General features: G+C 33.6%; 1 protein-coding gene across 17 annotated transcripts in view; it reads left to right on the top strand.

Moving 5' to 3' along the window:
• DGKB (diacylglycerol kinase beta) overlaps positions 1 to 17,445 on the top strand; it is a 402,831-nt gene extending 385,386 nt beyond the window's left edge. For 14 of the 17 annotated variants that reach the window (XM_066991771.1, XM_066991770.1, XM_013183481.3 and 11 more), the window contains 2 exons: positions 1,765 to 1,825; positions 12,042 to 17,445. In XM_066991771.1, the coding sequence (XP_066847872.1) occupies positions 1,765 to 1,825; positions 12,042 to 12,149 (169 nt within the window). In that variant the 3' untranslated portion in view covers positions 12,150 to 17,445. Of the gene's footprint in view, positions 1 to 385; positions 1,674 to 1,764; positions 1,826 to 2,088; positions 2,310 to 3,705; positions 3,794 to 12,041 lie in introns of those variants that run through there. The other 3 variants (XM_066991767.1, XM_066991775.1, XM_066991776.1) reach the window with 3 other exon arrangements.
• The last annotated feature ends 1,302 nt before the right edge of the window (positions 17,446 to 18,747 follow it).

Genomic DNA, 18,747 nt, shown 5'->3' with positions numbered 1-18,747 from the left:
AGATTCAATTTTTACATGTTATATTCAGCTGTCATTTCATTCTTTGAAGAAATATTGTTAAGCAGTTGGAGAAGGAGGAGTAAGGCAGAAACTTGGACTTTATTATTGACATACATTCTATGCAGTTTAGAGCAAAAAGACATCTAACATTACTTTAATGACACATTTTAACCCATTTGTAATGCATTCCTCCTCAGAGAATAGTATCATGTAATTAGTATTTGTAAACCATTTTTTATCCGTAGAAGTCAAAGTGCTCTGTTTTTTAATTTATTTGTTATTTATTGAATACTGACAAGCCGTTGTTAACAAATGTGCTGGTATGTGTTAGCTGTGAACAGTGGAGCAGGCTAATTTAGTTGTGTTTTATCATCTACTATGCTAGAAATGACCTGTACATTTACAATAGAGGAAAGATGGATTCGATCTTAACAAGAAGATAACTATTCTAACTTTGGATCAGATGAGGGCTGGAAAAGAGAGAGGTATTCAACTCTTCATCAGTGAAGAATTTTTCAGGAAGAAGAATTTTCTGAAATTTTCTGAAATCTAAATAAAATCGTAAGCTAAATAATGATAAGACCAAGAAGACTAAAATAAGACATAAAATAAGGTAATTAACATAAGAGTAGCAATCAAAACTTTAAGAAAGTAAGTAGGATTTCCTGATGTTCATGGCATATTTTTAAGACTATTCTCAAGGACTGAGTGATGTTGGCTTCAAAGTGCTCTTTCGTGAGGATTAGGAAGAGAAATGAGGATGCTGAGGCATTCCAAACTTTTCTGGCTACTGAGAAATATTTTTTATAATCACAAGTGAGCAAGACCACAACTGCAAAAGAACCAGAACCCTTCCAAACCTAAAAAATTAGAGCTCATTGAATGTTCTTCCTTTCCTCCACTTATGGCTGTAGATGACAGTGGTTAATCCCACAAACTGCTAGTCATTTTTAAATAACGTCCAAGTCAGAGTTTCCAACTGTGAGGTCAAATGACTCATTTTTCCACTATGAGAATTATCTGCTTCATGTTATCTTGAATAGTCCTGTATGCAAACTATTATAACACAGAAATAGGGTTGGAAAAGAACATCCAAAAGATCATTCTTTTTTTTTTTTTTTTTCCCCAGTCATTTTTCTATACTTTTCTAAATATGGTGCTAGAAAATAGACATGGAACAATCTAAACCTTTATGTTAAAATCAGTGAGACTTTACTAACAATTTAAATTTATAACATAGTATATTAAAGCCTCTGAACACAGTATAACAGTCAGTTGTTAGTGCTCTAACTCAGTTAAATACAAGTGTAAAAGTGTGTTTTATTATTCTAATAAACAGCAATAATAGAGCTAAGATTTATTTCTCCCTTTCTTTATAGCAGTCAGTCCAAATCATTAAAAATAGCAAGGCGTTTCTTTGTGTTTTCAGTGAATAAGGTTTATTCCTGAAGTTCTTGCATAATTCTCTCTTTATTTCACAAATTGCAGAGTATTCTCCCATGAGAGTAGTGTATTTCTAGCAAGACGTTTGAATATTTGCAATGTTTTTAGTTTGTGTGTTCAAAATAAAACTAAGGCTTGTTCATGCTGCCTTTTTTGACTAGGTTACTTTTGTAAGCATGTTGGGTCGTGCTGGAGATTACATAGAAGCTTGGGGTAAATCAACTATTATATGTGTGTGCCACCGCATGTGTCTTCTTAAAAAATCCATTTATCAGGTTTGTCTAGTTACTTTTGCTTATACTGTGAAATATATCGCTTTAGGACCAGCAAGTCACTGCCTATGCAGATAGATGGGGAACCCTGGATGCAAACCCCTTGCACGGTAAGTATACTGTTATCTCTGAGGAAAAGAAAAGAAAAGGAAAAAAAAATAATGATCTTTTTTTTTGCAATTGCAAAATTACAGTAGTCAGATATATTTACTTATTTATTTAGTTTCAATTCTTCAATGAAAGAAACAGAATCTTTCAATTTAAACCTTGTCATTGGCATTAACTCAATTGCTTAAGAAATGTGTTCACATGCTGTTATTATGAAGTTCAACACCCACTGCATTTTCAATGCATCATGCTGTTTTTTCTACAGGTTGGGATGGAATAAAAGGCAGTTATTTCAAAAGTTTGGAAAACGTTCAGAGGGTGCAGTTCAGGCATCGCTTTACCCGTTGTGGTCATTCATTTGTGATGCTGTATTAGTTTTATAGTCTCTTGCTGTATTGCTGAGGAAGAATCAATGTGAGTTTTGATGCTAATATGCACAAGTAATTATCCCTTAAAAACTAAGGCATATTTTCCATTTAAGAGTTCATATCAAGAACATTTTATTTAAAGCTGAAGCCTTGATGATGCTGATTGAATTATACAACAGAAATAATAATTAAAAATTCCTTGCAATTTAAAGAAGTGAAGACTCTTGCACTATCATAGAGCGTTTCAATCCCCACATGTATCAAGTGAGGGCAACTTAGCGGGAAAGAGAAATCCATTCCTCCAGATAGGAAGGATCTTGTTCAGAGCTGGTTCTTTGAGGAACTCCAGTTGTTCTGTTCAACTGAGTGGACAATGCAAGAAAGGTAGAACGCTGAGATCTCTCCCTTGCCGTCTGTCTCTGATATATTATAGAGGGTAACCAAGCAGTTCCAGATGTTGAAGAAGTCTAAGCTTTTCACTGTTGAATATAGTCACAGTAATGTGTTTTATGTGCAATTTTACTAATTTTTACTTAAGAAAACTTGAGTTTTTAGGTAGATGAGTTTCTATCACCTTACAGTGCATAAGTCTGATGAACCAGTAATGTGACAAGAAAGAAAGTGTCCCACTACAGAAGGGAGTAATTCTCCAAACCTGGGTCCTGGATCACTTTCATGATCTTCATCTATAGTAAAGGCAACATGAAAAAGTAAAAGGGAGCACCTTCAGTAAGGTGCTAACAGGCGTGGGAGCTGATAAAGTATGGGCTAGGATGAAAGTAAAGGGTTATGATAGTCCATGTTTGCCCGATATTCTGTAGTGAACAGGAGAGAGCATGCCTAAACTCTAATTCTCTCTGGTAAGCTCTCAGATACTGCAATGAGAGGGGAACCATGTGAATGCACAGTATGTGAAGGCAAAACAGTGGGAATTTTGAGGTTTATTCCAAAAAACCTTTTGGAATTAAGAGATATCATTATCTTTACTTCTTCTTCAGCAATGGCTCAGTGCAGAGCAACAGTACTGTATCCAGTATTTACTTGTTCGAGAAAAAGATGTAATTTTTCAGTTGCCAGATTACAGAAGAGAATTTATGGAAGGATGCTGGCAACAACATGTGCTTTTTTTCATCTTGATTGCTTGCTCTGTACAAAATCCCTGCTATCTGATTGATAATGCTAGCAGAAGCTGCCTGCACGATAGAGGACAAACCTGGAAAAAGAGACAGTTCGTACATTTCAATTACTGCCTTAAGGAAACAGCAAATTATTACTGATAATTACTACTGTCCGATTAAAGTAACCTTTTAAAGGAGATTGAAATAGCATATACTTTCTTGTGGACCCTGTCCCTTTTGCTGTATCATCGCTAAGAGAATATGCTTTGTGTTACGTAAGAAAACCCTGCTGTAAAATTTATTTATTTATCAAGAGAACATATTTGTCTATGCTACAGCACCACTATGAACTTAGATATAGAATAACTATTTTATGTTATATTATTCATTTTACAGGAAAAAAAATGTTTGTTTTGTCTGTTGAGGAACTTAATATATTTATCTACCCCGCTCTCTTTTCTACGTCTCACAAAATTAAAAACAGGTATAGACCCACCTCTCCTCTCTCCACTAATTCTAACTATGCTAAAGTTTTTCCTTGAAGTTCTTTACAAAGTACTAGGAATCGCTCCTGACACAAAGCCAAGGGTAGAAGTCAGCCTTCTTTCAACTGGGGTTTAAGATTTGATTTCCAAGGGGTCTTCGGAAGCCAAAGGCATCTATTTGATCACATGAGTACAAGGATGATCTCTTGTGGTGTATATCCAAAACTGGAGTCTGAAAAAAATATAAAATCAAAAATAATTCTTATCTGTAGCCAGCTATGTAGCCAATTATTTGAACCTGCAAGATCTCAAATTTCAGAAAAAAAAAATGGTGAGACCAATATGAGAATCATAAGTTTTTATCTTCTCTAGAAACAAAACTGCATAAAAAAATTGCTTGGAGGTAATTTTCTCACAAAATTACCTGCAAGCAAATGATTAATGACCAGCTTTTAAATGGAAAATAACTAGATCAGATTAAGAAATCCATGAGTTTTGTTGCTTAGGAGACATACGAGAGTTTGCAGTTTGCTTTTCCTCTTAGAAAATTTATTTCCCTAGCTCTTACAAGGACCTGAGGACAATATATAAAGATTCTGGTGTTGTACAACATGCATTGTGACGTGGGTGGGACATTCCTATGCTTCACATCAGGATGCTGAGGGAAGGCAGTTATTAGTTTGCTAGATGTGTTATTTTAAGGACAGAGGCTACTGTCCCCACACAGTAGATATAGTGAGATAGATATACCATCTCAGTAGTTCTATGTACATCAATTAGATCATGTACAGAGATCATATATGTCAGTTAGATAAGACAGCTGAGCTTCAGCTTTTTGATTCTTGGGTGCTCTAGACAGAAAGCTACTGTTGAAAAAAGGCTGCTCTCTCTCCCCCTCTAACTGTGCTTTAGAAAGCCGAAATAACACAATTTTGGCATGGTGACCTCAGGAATTTCGTTGTCATTTAAATTCAGTAGCTTTAGGGACTAACCTAAAAAAAATTACAGAGCCCAAATGAGAAAGAAATTCATACAGTCAGTATGTATTTAATCAACCTTGCCCCAAGGTACACATGGTTAGACAGAACTCAGAAGTCTTAAAGGACTTAGAAGTTCTTTTCTGTTTCTCCTTCAGATTTTGGTACAAATGAGGGCATTTTGTAAATGATTACTCAAGAAATCAGGTTCAACTTGATCAAAATTCTCCTTCTATATTCCATTACATTCCACTATGCAGTTTAAGGAAAGTAAGTTCTGTATCCAGTCCTGTTATGTATGAAATGCAGGCTGCAAATGCAGACTTGGAAGTTTATTTTCCATTGAAGAAATCAATAAGTTTATCTTTGCTACTTCTCTTCCTTTTCCTTCTCATGCACAGAGACCACGTTCCCCCAGAATGATAGCATGGGCTCAGAATAAATAAATAAATAAATATTATTTATATAATCAGAATCACTGCATTATTGTATTCCGTTATATATATTATAATATATATAATGGAATATATAATATATATATTATAATATATATAATGGAATACAATAATACAGTGATTCTCCAGAAGCTATGATCTGTGATTTTTCATTCCTGTGATCTCTTTGATCTCTTTTAGTACTAAAGAAGTTGTAGCATGCTTCTTTTATTAACTAATCTTACATGTGCACCTAACATCCCTAAAAGACAATTCTATAAGTTCTGTTAATATTTAAAATATATAAGTATATCTATAAGTTCTGTTAATATTTAAAATTGTGAGTGGCCTCAGTCTAAATATCTAATAAACATCCAGAATTAATTCAATATTTTAAACACATGCAGACATCAGTATCTGACAAAGTCACTCTGCTCTGGTATAATAAGATGCAGAATCTGAACATCAAATTGTATTTTTTTTTTAATTTTTTTTCTATAGAAGAATCTTCGGGAGAAGGAAAGATGATAATGTTAATATTATGTTAAACATCTCGTCTGATTAGCTGAGGAGGAAATTCTATCAGAGCTCTCCCAGACAAATATAGAAACATGAAAGATATCTATGGTTTCACCTGATCTCCAAATAGGTCATTAATAGTAATGAAACTTCAGAGATTCTTAAGTTAATTCAATAAACTTCTAGCTTTAGCCATCAGGATTTTTTATTTTTTTTAAAGTAATCTTTCAATTTAGCTACGTAATGTATTAGCATTGTTTTGAAAAATCTGTAAGAATATTCCATCTTAATTAGAAATAACTGTGATTTCAGTTCTTTCTTCTATTCATGACTTGGTTGGCATCATATCTGAAAGACTGTCAAGCTGCTAGCAACATTAGACTAAATAAAGTAGAAGACAGAAATGTCTATAAAAGGTGTAAGAGTATTGCCAAATGAAGGAATGGTAATCCATAGTCAAAGCCCACCTGGTAGATTGCCAGAAAAAATAGTTTCATAAACATCTGAAATGTTTGCATATTTTTAAATTTAAATTTAAAAAAATTATTTAAAAACAGTATTTTTAAAAATTATTTACTGATAGGGAAAATTTGTAAGAAACCATTTAATTATGGAACTCAGAAATTATATTTTGAAATATTATGATTTGTATGCACCTTAAAAATAAGTTTTAATGAATGACCGGATATTTTCTTTCTAGCCTTTCCTTTAGGGATGTGATGAGCATGATCTCAGAGGACTTAGTGAAGTCCTACTTTTGTATTTAAATCCAAAGAGAAGGAAGAACAAAATACATATCATATTCATGATACGCAAGGGCTGGGTGAAAAAAAATGAAAGACAGTCACAGATTTGTTTTATGTAGATCCATTGGCTCCAAAACTCCATAAATGTCATGAAGAAGTTGCAGCTGTTTTCTAGACTCTCAGTCTGTAAAGTATCCTCTTTCCATGTCACTGAATGTATTTTTTTTGTTTGTTTTTTTTTTGTTAACATGGGAAATTAAACTTTTGTGTCTGCTTCTTTCGAGCAAAGAGGAACTGGATCCTAGATATGGTGGCTGGTGTTTGTAGAATGTTGTATAATAACTACACAAGTATAGTTATTCCCATAAATGGAAGTCAATTGCTAGAAAAAAGTTTTGGGTGTTATACTGAAATGCTACATTTTCCCTCTTTTGAACAACAGTGTGCATACTTTTGAGGCCAGAGTGGTTTATTGAGCTTCTAACACTTTATTGTGCAGTTGGGCATTATTTTTTGTGCTCACAGGTACACTGCACATTAATTAGTTTTGTTTACCTATGCATTTTTTTCTTAATTTCACAACAGTAGTTTTTGTAATTGACAAAGCAATTTACTGCATGTGTGCTTTCTGCACCCCAGACAAATACTCTAGCATGTAATGCACCTTTCTTTCCAGTTCAGATTGTTAAGAAAAGAATTAGTTGTGACTAATTGCCAATTAATTTGCAGTGGTTTCAGGGAGGAGGGAGGAAAAAAAAACAATTGTACCTACTAATTAAAATTTGAAATATTCCAAAGTGTCATCTTTAGGTGTCTGTGGAATACATAATTTCCATTTTAGTTCTGCACTAGATCTGTAACAGCCCTGAGTTTGACAGCTCTATTAATTTAAAACCTCAGTGATACCTATTAGTACAAAACATGAAAAAAAAGCCATTAATCATTTATTTTAATTTTGCAGCTCTGTCATTTTCTCAGTATGTTTAAAAATTATGATGACACCATAATGTTTTCCAATCTACCTGTGTGAAGGGGAAACGGATCACACTACTTAGGAGAGAGACTAGAGTATATTATTAGAGCTTAATTAATGCCAAACTGATTAGATTTGATTGCACTTTGCACAATAATATTGTTAAGAAATTTATTTAAAAGATGTATTGCATAATGCTATATTTAAAACCACTGGTCTAGACCTGAGAGATTTGACCAAAATGTCACATAATGCAAATAACAGGTTAATTATTATAGCACTGCTTATATTCTGTACATCTTAGTCATCCAGTACAGCCCTCAATCACCCATGAGAAGTTAAAAGTATTTGCCACTTTTGTGATATAGAAGTGCTACACCCAACTATTTCCTGTAAGAGAAGAAGCAAATGTGCATCAAAACTGGGAAAACCTTCATACCCTCAAAACTATCAACAGCCAGACCCTGATGATAACATGGAACAAAGTGACCATAAGCTAGCAGGTCCAAGCTGAAAAGGAGGTTTTTGTTTTGTTTTGTTTGTTTGTTTGTTTTCCCCCCTCTATCCTTAAAATACAGGGTTCTTTTATTTAATATTAATTGAAATATTACAAGCAGAGCTGACTTTCTCCATTTTTGGTTATCTGGTCTCATTTAGCATTGTAGTTAGCACTTGCATATATAGCACCACATTCTGTGTTAACAGTAAGCATTTAGGCATTCTGTGAAGTGAGGAACATACAGATAACCAGTACATAGTGTAGAAATACTAACATATAAGCAAAAGCGATTGACCTAAAAGAGGTGGCTATTATACTAAAATTATTGATGGTCACTTCATTTTTTTGAGTGGATTCATTTTGTTAATGTAACTTCAAGGCATATTTTGAAACTCTGACCTGCTCCCAAAACAAATAAATTTCTGGTTTATGCATTTATAAATATCTTTAATATAACAAATTCTGGCTTCTCCTTTATCAGAAAATTTGTTATCTATGAAGAGGGAGTGATTATTAAATTACTAACTCTTAAGATTTATGCTCTTCGTAAATGGATCTTTTGTCCCTTCCCATGAAATGGACACACTTTTTAATGCTAGAAAGACAATTTTGAAATTGCAAATGCAATATTTTTTCTGCTAAGCCTATTTACTAGATATAGCAGTCCTTTACATTTCTGTGATTGTGAACTCAAAGGCTAAAATCATGGCTACAGTTAGTGAATGAGAGTTTTGCCAGTGCCATTTTGCCACTCAAGCCATTCCAACAGCTTGAGATTAGCCTATAATGTTGTATATGCAGCTTTCAACAACAAAAAATCCATAACATCATAGCCACTCGTGTTTTTTTGCTTTCATTCTACATGAAATTGCATTTCCAAATTTTTTTGTACTTTTAATTAAATTTCTTACAAATATGCCAAATAGAAGCATTTTCTTGCATTTTTTCCTCCAGCAGCACTTCAGTCAGTTCCGTAATTTATGTTTAAAATGTCCTCCATACTTGCTGTAAGTCATTCTATATTTTCAATAAACCAGAGTACATTATCTCAAAACAATATTTTCCAGTATTCCTTACTATTTTGCATGAGTTTGTCTGTCAGGGTATCATTAGTTACTAAAAATGTTATGTTTGAGTTTGTTTGTTTGTTTTCCTGACCAATCACTTTTTCTCTATTTTTTGTGTGTGTGCGAGGAAATCACAGATTCACCTTGGAAAAATGAAAAAGAAAAAAAATAGTGGGTCTTACTGAAAGCTTTTTCAAAGCTTTTAAAATTGCGCTTCTAATGCAAAAGACATGAATTTTTTTGCTGAAGGGGAGAGAAAAAACAAATAGTAAAAGTTAGTCTTCAGACACTAGACATACACAGAATTTATACACAGATAGTGATTTATTTTTTTGATTTTTTTTTTCTAGTTTTAACTTTTTACATCTTTCCAGGACCAGATCATCATCTTGTAACTATTATTATTTTTTTTGGTCCATTTTCGTCTCTGTAGACCCTCTTAGTGTTCAGTCCTACTTTGACCCGATACACTGTTTCCCTTTCTAAGACCCTTAGTCATCTTGAAGTGTTTAATTTCACTTGTCATTGACATAGCACCAACTTTGGCAATGGTGCCAGTATGCAAACAGAAGAAGCAACAATTCTAGGACAGAAATGCAGTGAATGAAAGTCTTGAGAAAGACAAAGTTAGTATATTTCAGGCAATGTAGTGCAATGGTTCACTGTGTATTGTACTGATCTCTTTTTATGACCTAGATATATACATATGTGTATATATATTTCATGAGGAAAATAAAAAAATCAAAGGCTATCATTGTTAACCAATGCAATATTAACTTACATTACCATGAACATGTTAAAAAATTACTTTAAGTTACCATTTCACTTTTTTAGATTCAGAATGTAATGTATATTTTATGCCACTGGAATTGTGCCAATTTACAACAGTTGAAAATATGTCTTAGAGAAATGCATGTAGGACTCCATCCTCATGCGCATGAGTGGTTAGTCATGTTCAGGCATCTTAGCTGATCTCAGCTGATAGGATACAACATACTGAAGAGGTCATGTTCTCTGAAACAGATGGCTCAAGCCAAAAAAGAACATTACAAATGATAAATATTTTCTCAATATGTAATTGCATTCACCCTCAGCAACATTGAACAGCCCCAGTCCAACATGCAATCTGTATGGGTTCTCAGGAATAACTCACCTCTTCATACAAAAGCCATCTTTTGAGTTTTGCTCTTTTATTCATTTTAAGATGGAATTATTATGATTTACCTCTGAAATGAAATTCTGAGAACATTCCTATTGCCTCATCATGGCAAAATCTTGTAATATACTGAACCCTCATGCCTCTCCTAAAATTCACTCACAGCAGCTGCAGATTACTTTATGTATTGATTCTCAGGATCAGGTTGATGTCATCACTATTCCTGAGACCCAAAATATGTTTTATGAAGCATGTGAAAGTTACAGTAATCCTTGAGGCAATTTTCCATCAGCTGGTATAAAGTGACATTAATGGAATAATGCCAACTTACCCCAACTACAGATTTGGCTTCCAAAGTGGTGCCTGAAGCAGAATTTCATGTGATAAAATATGTTGATGCCAGTCTTTGAAAGCAGTAGTTATTTTCTGTGTGAAAGTAATATAGAATGCCATAAAATAAAGTATTAAAATAAAATATTAAAATAAAATTATACTACATTTGATACTAATGAACAATGTTGACAAGAAGAGATCACGTATGAAATTTGAGATTAATGAACTAAGGTGGCATGGAAATGAACATTTGGAGAATAAAATATGTCTCTAATAGGGTTAAATAAACCCACCCATTTTGTTGGGATTTTCATGTTTCTGTCTCTTTTGTATAGTAAAGTAAATTTCCACCGCAAGAAATGTCCTGATCTATGTTTTAATGAGCCTCTCCACGTGACATACATTTTTTGTTTCATTACTGTTTGTGAATGACAAGTGAAGGATATTCATTTTAACTTGAAAATGTCAGGTATGCACTTTAAGAGATATATTTTTCCAGTTTTTAATGAGGTGGTGTTTCTTTTTGAAAGAAATACCTATCTCTGATGTGGGTACTATGCAGATGACAACTGATATTTAATAAGTGATGGTTCTTGTATTAGTCGTAGTTCACTAAAGAAAATGTCTCGGATTGCTTTTGAAAAACTCTTAACGTCACTAGCCCAAAGGCAAGATGTGACCTTTTTATTACATAATGAGAATCATTTATTATCTTACAATGTATCTTAAAGTCACAGACAAAATGCCACTTTGATAATTGCTTTCAATTAGCTTTGAGCATAGCATACATTCATAAAATGTCTTCTCTAATTTAGACTTGAATTAGAGAAAATTGCAGACATAATCTACTTTAAGGTTGTCTCATTTAAGGTGATTCGTAGTTTTATATCAAAGAAATCAAAATGGGTCGCTTTAGAGCAGTCTTGCAAAGTGTTTTAAATAGGCTTTTCAATATTTGAGTCTGTTCTATTAACAATTAATTAACAAATTGGAATGCTAGTTAATCTTTTTTGACCTTTTTTGTGTGTTAACTTTTAACTTTCATTCATAGTGGCTGTTTTGAAATTAAACAGTGTCCTGTGTTAGAAGGGAGGTACAGTTTGATTAGATGTATAAACAAAACATACAAAGATACAGTTTATATCTTAGTAATAAGCAATGACTAGATCTGTCAGCACATATGTCCTTTCCAGCTTTTAAATTCTTATTAATCTTGTAGACATGTAAAATATTCAATAGCAAGCAATAAATTCCACAGTCAAGAAGTAAGATCATATATTGGCATGTATTTTATTGTATAGGATTTTTAATATTGATTGCATGTATAATTTAAAGTATTTGTGGTAACAATGATTACATACAATGATACATTGGCTTACTGCACGTGTAGCATCATTCATAAAAATAAGGATATTTTCCCTTCTTTGATTAAATGAAAAAAGGTTGGAAATTGCATGTAAAGATAATTCATGCATTTCAGATACTTGCATGTAGAAACTGAACTAGCTCAACTGATAACTGATTTTCTTCTTTCTTCCCCCAGATAAAAATTACTCATAAGAACCAAGCCCCTATGTTGATGGGACCTCCTCCAAAAACTGGTCTTTTTTCTTCTATCATCAAAAGAACAAGGAACCACAGCAAGGAATAAGCCTGTGTAGTTTAGTTTTTAGAAAACCAATTAGCTTTGTTGGGCTTTGGAATATTTATGCTGGAAATCTTTCAAGAATTTTAGAATATATACTACTTGCAAAATCATGGATTTTTGGTTTAACAGTTTCCGTGAGTGAGCTAATGTAAAACTCTGCTATTAGGAAAAAATAATAATAATAATAAAAAGTCACAGTTTTGTAGGTATTTTGCATGAAGAAAGCAAATCTTTACATGAAGTGATGCAGCATTTTTTTTCTTGTTGTTGTTGCATGCAATATCATTTACTAATCTATGCGATAATTCTGCCATGAAATGTAGGAAGGGAATGCCATGAATAATTTGATTTTCTCTCTATTCTATTTCTAGCTTTTTTTTCTATTACAATGATTATATGCAATAAGTTCAACAGTATCTCTTGAATCAAACATTTTCATATCAATAACAAATTAGACCTGTTTCAGAGTAAAGTTTATTACAGGTCTCATTAACCTGTACTTTTAGTTTATCATTTGTTTCTACCCTAAGAATATTTTTATTCAGATAAGTATTAAAATCTTATATCTTATTCTGATAACTCCTATGTATATGAGTAATTGTATCTGTTGAAATCTTCTAACTCAATGTGTTCAGTATTCAAATGATCGTGATTATTCGTGTGTAAGTTTTAGCAAGACTGGAAATCAGTGGAAATTTGAGTAAAAACTATGTGGTTAAGGAGATCATGCTAAGACTTGAAGATGTTAATACTTGCAAAACTAAGCATCAGTGTTGTTTGTTGAAACATTAGAATTATCTTAATGAGCAATACATCACTGTAACATGGCAAACTTTATATCGTCTGTGTATCGACCGATAGCATAGTGCATATGCACACAAATAACCAAAGCTCATGCCTAATAAAGTGCATTTCCCACCAAAGATTTAGTGAAGGATGCTTCAGAGAAATGGGTTAATGCATAATTAATCAAGCTCACTGGAGTAGACTCACTTCTGAAAATTTACAGTTCTTTTGATTATGTTGGCAATGTCCAGACAAATGTTGGGGTAGGAAAAAAATATTAAATTAATTGCAAATAAATACTCACTTTTCATTTGTTTCATCAACTGATAGACATAGACACATACTCTAAATATTGACATTTATAGATACTCTAAATGTTGGAAAATGAAACTTATCTAATTTTGTTTTCATTATTATTTATACATCTATGCTATCCGTAATTTACTTGTCCTCTAAATTCATCTCTTAGGAAAGGATAAACTGTTATCTATTCCCCTTTTGTAGTCTGTTGTCTGGAATCAAATCATTTCTTGTCATAAATTTTGTGGAGGCAGTTTTTCAGGTCTTTACTTTCTTAGCCCTCTGAGAGACTTCCTAACAGCTTAGAAATCATAAAACAGGGATTTGTCTGAGGATTGCACAACACTATCTAATGTTGAAGGGGAGTCCAAGAATGACAACTTATTTTCAGTCTTGCATTTAAACAATCTTAATCAAAATTTTTGTGCAGTCTTAACATTGTTCTTTGTTCAGAGTGAGCTGCTTCTCCTCTCTGCATGTCATAATGAAATTTCATCAAAAAACGAAACAAAACAAAAACTTTGCTTGAAATCCATGATTTCCCATTTTTATCTAGATTTTAAATGCTAATGATTTATTAAATCTATTTTTCTATTAATTCATTCTTCCATCAGAAAATAGTATTTAATAATTCTGTAGTGCACGGTACTGTGCATGTACTTAAATAAAGTTGATATCATTAGCTCCTCAGTGTAAGAATTCAACAGAGTCCTAATTTATATAATAGACACTGAAATGAAAGTCAGTGTATAGCTGGTAAGGATTTTGTCTTTGAAATATACAATCGGTGTTTTGTAAACTTTAGGAGGTAAATATTAATTAATGTTATGTTCAGCATTAGGTAGAAAAATATGAGGGCAATTATTTGCTAAAATTAAGATCTTGTAATTCCCCATTCTTGGGTCCAGTGGTGTTGATAATTAGTTACCATATGAGTGAACTAATATTTTTCCTGTGCATTGCAAACACACACACATACAAAACACATTTGATGCACTTCTTGACTGCAAATATAAATACAGAGCTAAAGATATGAGCAAAAAGAAGGAACCTGCTGACATAATATTACATAAAGTGCACACTGGTTTTATGAAATTATGGTTACAGGTGATATTTTCAGATAACTTGATATAGGATTTTCTACCAATGCTCTTAACTTTTTTTTTGTGGCAAAAATGTGTTTAAGGATTATATATAATGTATTCTCTATGATTATCTCATGAACATTGTAACTCTGAAAAAAAATAAAAAAGATATATAAGCTATTCTTTAATAATGTATGCAATTTTAAAAGTGCCATTCTGAATAGCAAATTGTTCACAACATGCTTTTTCATATAGAGGGATAGATGGGTTCATGTAATCATGACTACATGCAACTCTGACTAGATCTAGAAAATGTAAATTAGATATGTTTGCCAGTATGTGTCAAATTCTTACAGTAGCAAAATATAATGAAATAGCCATTTTATTACATATTGACACATTGCAACAGTAACATCCTCTCTTTCTATTGTGTTTATTTGTTTGTTTGTTTACAATGGCCTTTAACAATTTAAAACCATGATCAAGATGAATATGATGATGATGAATAGAATATCTTAGAGTACATAAAGCATAGTGTGAAAGGAAAATGTTTGATTTAATTAAAGAGAACTTCATTTCCTTCCTTCCTTCCTTCCTTCCTTCCTTCCTTCCTTCCTTCCTTCCTTCCTTCCTTCCTTCCTTTTCATTTCAGTGTGTGCAGAATTAGCATTGTGAAATTATACAGTCATATACAGTGAAGTGAAACACGGAAAATATGTATGTATCTTCATTCAGGTGAAATAGATGCACTGTTCTGAATCTTAAGAGTAGTAGCTGTAAACCTTCCACTGTTTACAATGGGGCATTCTTTAAGGCCTCATTAATGACATTTTCAATATACATGGAAATTACAAAGATGTAGGAATTATGCTTGACATTGAATTTGCAAATTTTTCATCTCCCTACTAGAGCATTGCATGTGGTCAATGTGCTGAAGAATGAACATGACGTCTCCAAAAGAAATCTAAGTTGTGAAAGTCACACTCACATGAGTTCCTGTTAAAAGTAGAGTTCAGTGCAGAGACAAATACATTATTACTGCTTCTAGTACTTGTAAGATGTTTTTTACACATATCGTCACAATTATTTAAAGCTAAGGGGTTTGATCTCATGCTTTGTGCTTAATTGAGTGTGTATGTGTATACATGAGCTACATCAGGTAGTATGCTAATATGCTCCGAACTTTGATGAGCTAAGAAGAACTTTGTTTCTGAAGCAGAAATAGATATTCTATAACATTGTCTCATTCTTATCAACTCTGTATTATTACATGTAAATCATAACAGTGATTACCTAATATTCAAAATTATCTAATGCAAATAAAGTCACTGAGGTCATCGTGTTTCAGAATATCAGTGTAAGTAATACAGTCAAAGAATATCTGCATTTGATATTATTACTGTATGAAATGGAGAAAAAAGGCATGTTTTAATACAGAGGTTGTGTTGTTGCCATTTTTTTTGTTTGTTTTACTGAGGCTGGAGATATTCAGACAGTTGCAACGACCTGACATATCAGTGAACAAGGATATTTTGTAATTTACTGCCTTCAATCCCAAATGAGCTCTGGGACTTGTAATTTTGACACAGATCATAGGGAGGCCAAATCTTTCTGGAAAAAGGGAAATATAGTATACCACCTCTCTGGAAAAGTCTAGAAAGAATGGCTGAAAATCTGGAAAGAAAAAAAAAAAAAGGAAAGAAAAATCAGACATAATTATCTTTAGGCAAAGAACCAGAGGAAGAGCAGAGAACTCTGCTAAGGAGTGACAAAACAGATTTGCAAAAAGGGTGGGTAGGTCTAAAGCAGACCACAAAAATTGTAGTGTGGGGCCTGAGAGGCCAGATGAAGGCACTCAGGGCTAATGAGCATTGATGTGCCAAGGAAGTGAATTAATTACGTTAACCTACTGTCCTATTCTACTCAGGGCTGAAGGACATAGATTTTTTTTTTTAATTTTTTTATTTTTTTTTTTAATTCATGGGGTGAAAGGCTGTGTGATAGGAGTTTCGCCCAAGAGGAAGATAAAACACTGAGTCTTTCCAGTGAAGGGAGAAAGATTTGTGAGTGAAGGAAAGAACTGAAGGATGATGAAGAAAAAAGGCAAAGAATTTGCTAGACTTTTGTTTATTCCAAATATTTGCATACACTGGAGAGAGAAGGGGGGGGGAACACTTTTGCCCTTGCTGTTAAGTAACAGTTTTGCAAAGCTTCTAAGCAGTTATCTGGAAAATTAATAAATAAATAAACTTAGAAAGCTGAGATGGTTACAAGAAGCACTGCTCAATGTTTTATGCAAGAGTGGTGAAGAACGTGCCTATCTCTTGTCAGATAATTGCTGCTTGTCTCTAGCCCTGTGAGGTCTGAAAGCATTTTTTTTTCCCTGCACATAAGGAAGGAAACTTCTTGTGGTCCTGCTGAGGTGAGTAAAAGCCTTACTGTAGCCCTGGCTGGAAAATAAATCAAGCATAGATCAGATCTGGAAGCTGAATCTCTGTTAAAGAGACATAAAATAGGTTAAAATTCACAGCACATGAGGACCTGAGGGTATTCTCTGTATGCAGAAATGCCTGGCTGATAGTGCAAGCTCTATATGGGTCTGCCAAGATTTCTGGTTTCTGCCAAACCTGGTCTTGTGCTATGGTGTGGCTGCTGGGTCATATACCCCCATTTGCAATCAGGTGCTGGATTTCCAGTTAATTTTGAAATAAGTAGGTTTGACCTTTCCTGCAATGCCGGTTCTGTGTCCAGTGAACCTTTTGGAAGAAGACAGCGTTCAGGGTAGGAAGATAGAAACAGGTTTTGTTGGGGACCAGCTGGGTGTAGAACAACTCTTTAACTTGGGTTGCAGCAGCACTGTCAAAAGTCTGTGGAGGCTTTGTGGAGACTTATACAAGCAGCACAGTTGAGTTTCTTACGTGTGCCCATTGGAAGAACATATACTGTGAAGTTAGCTTTTACTTTTCAGCAACTCCTACGCATCTTAAAAGTGTCTAAGGCAGGTGGGGCTGAGATGACTTTAAGAGAAGGGTAGTCATGCTTGTGCAGTAGTAACTGAATAATCTTGCCAGACACCATTGTCTCTACAGGCATCGGGTTGAATAAAAGCGTGACTTGAGCCTATTGGGGGGGGGGGAGGGGGGAGGGGGAGGAGGAGGGTGGACTTTGAGTCCAAGTGCTTCCTTTTTCAGAAAACAGTAACGACTTACAATGTATCATGCATAGTAGTAAAGTTGTGTCCAGGAGTTACTACTGGATTTGTGTGCATGTGGCATGGGTATGGACATAGCTTTTCCATTATCAATTTCTCAGTTTAACAGGCATAGCTGAAGCAGAGAAACTTCTACATGACCACTGACTTCCATTTTGCCCTACAGCTTGAAACTATAAATAGGAGAAGATACATTGTAGGCATGGAGAATCTGGGCATGGTGATATTTCAGAGGCTGCTTCTCTTCTTTCTGATTCATGATTCAGAGACTACCTGAGAAGCACCTCAGGGTGCTCTTTAAATATGACTCATACAAAGAGGAAGTGATAATCACTAGGCTTTGTTATTTATAGAAAGGTGGTAGCTATGTTGATGGTGAAATAGCAGTTTCATTGTGAAGTACCCATTTCTAATAAACATTGGAAATTATTTCTCATGTCTGAGTGAGAAGTAAAGATTTGGAACATTATATCTTTTTATTGTCTAAGGTTAATAATGACTAAAAATAAATACTTACCTGCTGGTTGTCCTACTTGAAATAAACTTTTTTTTTTTTTTTCTACTAGGGTCAAATGGTTATTCTGTGAAGCAACATAGCAATTTACGCTAATTGGTAGCTTTTCTGGATTGGAAGTGAATGCTTTTTACTCTCTTGATGAAACATATACTTACGGCCCATGTCCTGCTTGTCGATAAGAAAATAGAAGTTGTCAGTCTTCAGGTTTGTCAGTCTATTTACACTGACTACAAAAAAAAAAAAAAAAAAAAAAAAAAGAATATTTATTTGCATCTGCAGTGATTTGTATATTTCTTAGTGAGGTAATCAGACTTTGCAAACTCATCATTAGCACTGTACTAACTTTATGTCCAACTGTGAGATTGTCTCTTGCAAAGAATAGGTGTGTGTGTTTGGGGGAAGGGGGGTTGTTTCTATGTGTTTTTGTGAATCAGTGAATTCCAAAAATTTTTATTTTTTTTTAAACCCTGGAATTATAAAAACTTGGAAATTTGATTCAGAAACACATACTTATGTTTATGGTGTACACATAAGCAAGCAATGGCAGGAAGATCTATTCCATTTGACCTGAACTTCTGTTTGTTTAAACTCAGTCCAACAGTCACATTAGCAAAGGAAACACTAACAACTTATTAATTTTAGACAGCTTGGGAGGAATTCAGGGAAAGGGAATGGTACTCTCGTAGGTTTTACCCAAGAACA

The sequence above is a fragment of the Anser cygnoides genome, chromosome 2, assembly GCF_040182565.1.
Source record: "Anser cygnoides isolate HZ-2024a breed goose chromosome 2, Taihu_goose_T2T_genome, whole genome shotgun sequence".
Taxonomy (NCBI): Eukaryota; Metazoa; Chordata; class Aves; order Anseriformes; family Anatidae; genus Anser; species Anser cygnoides.
Note: the sequence above shows the minus strand (reverse complement) of the source record. Positions and strands in the feature narration are given on the sequence as shown.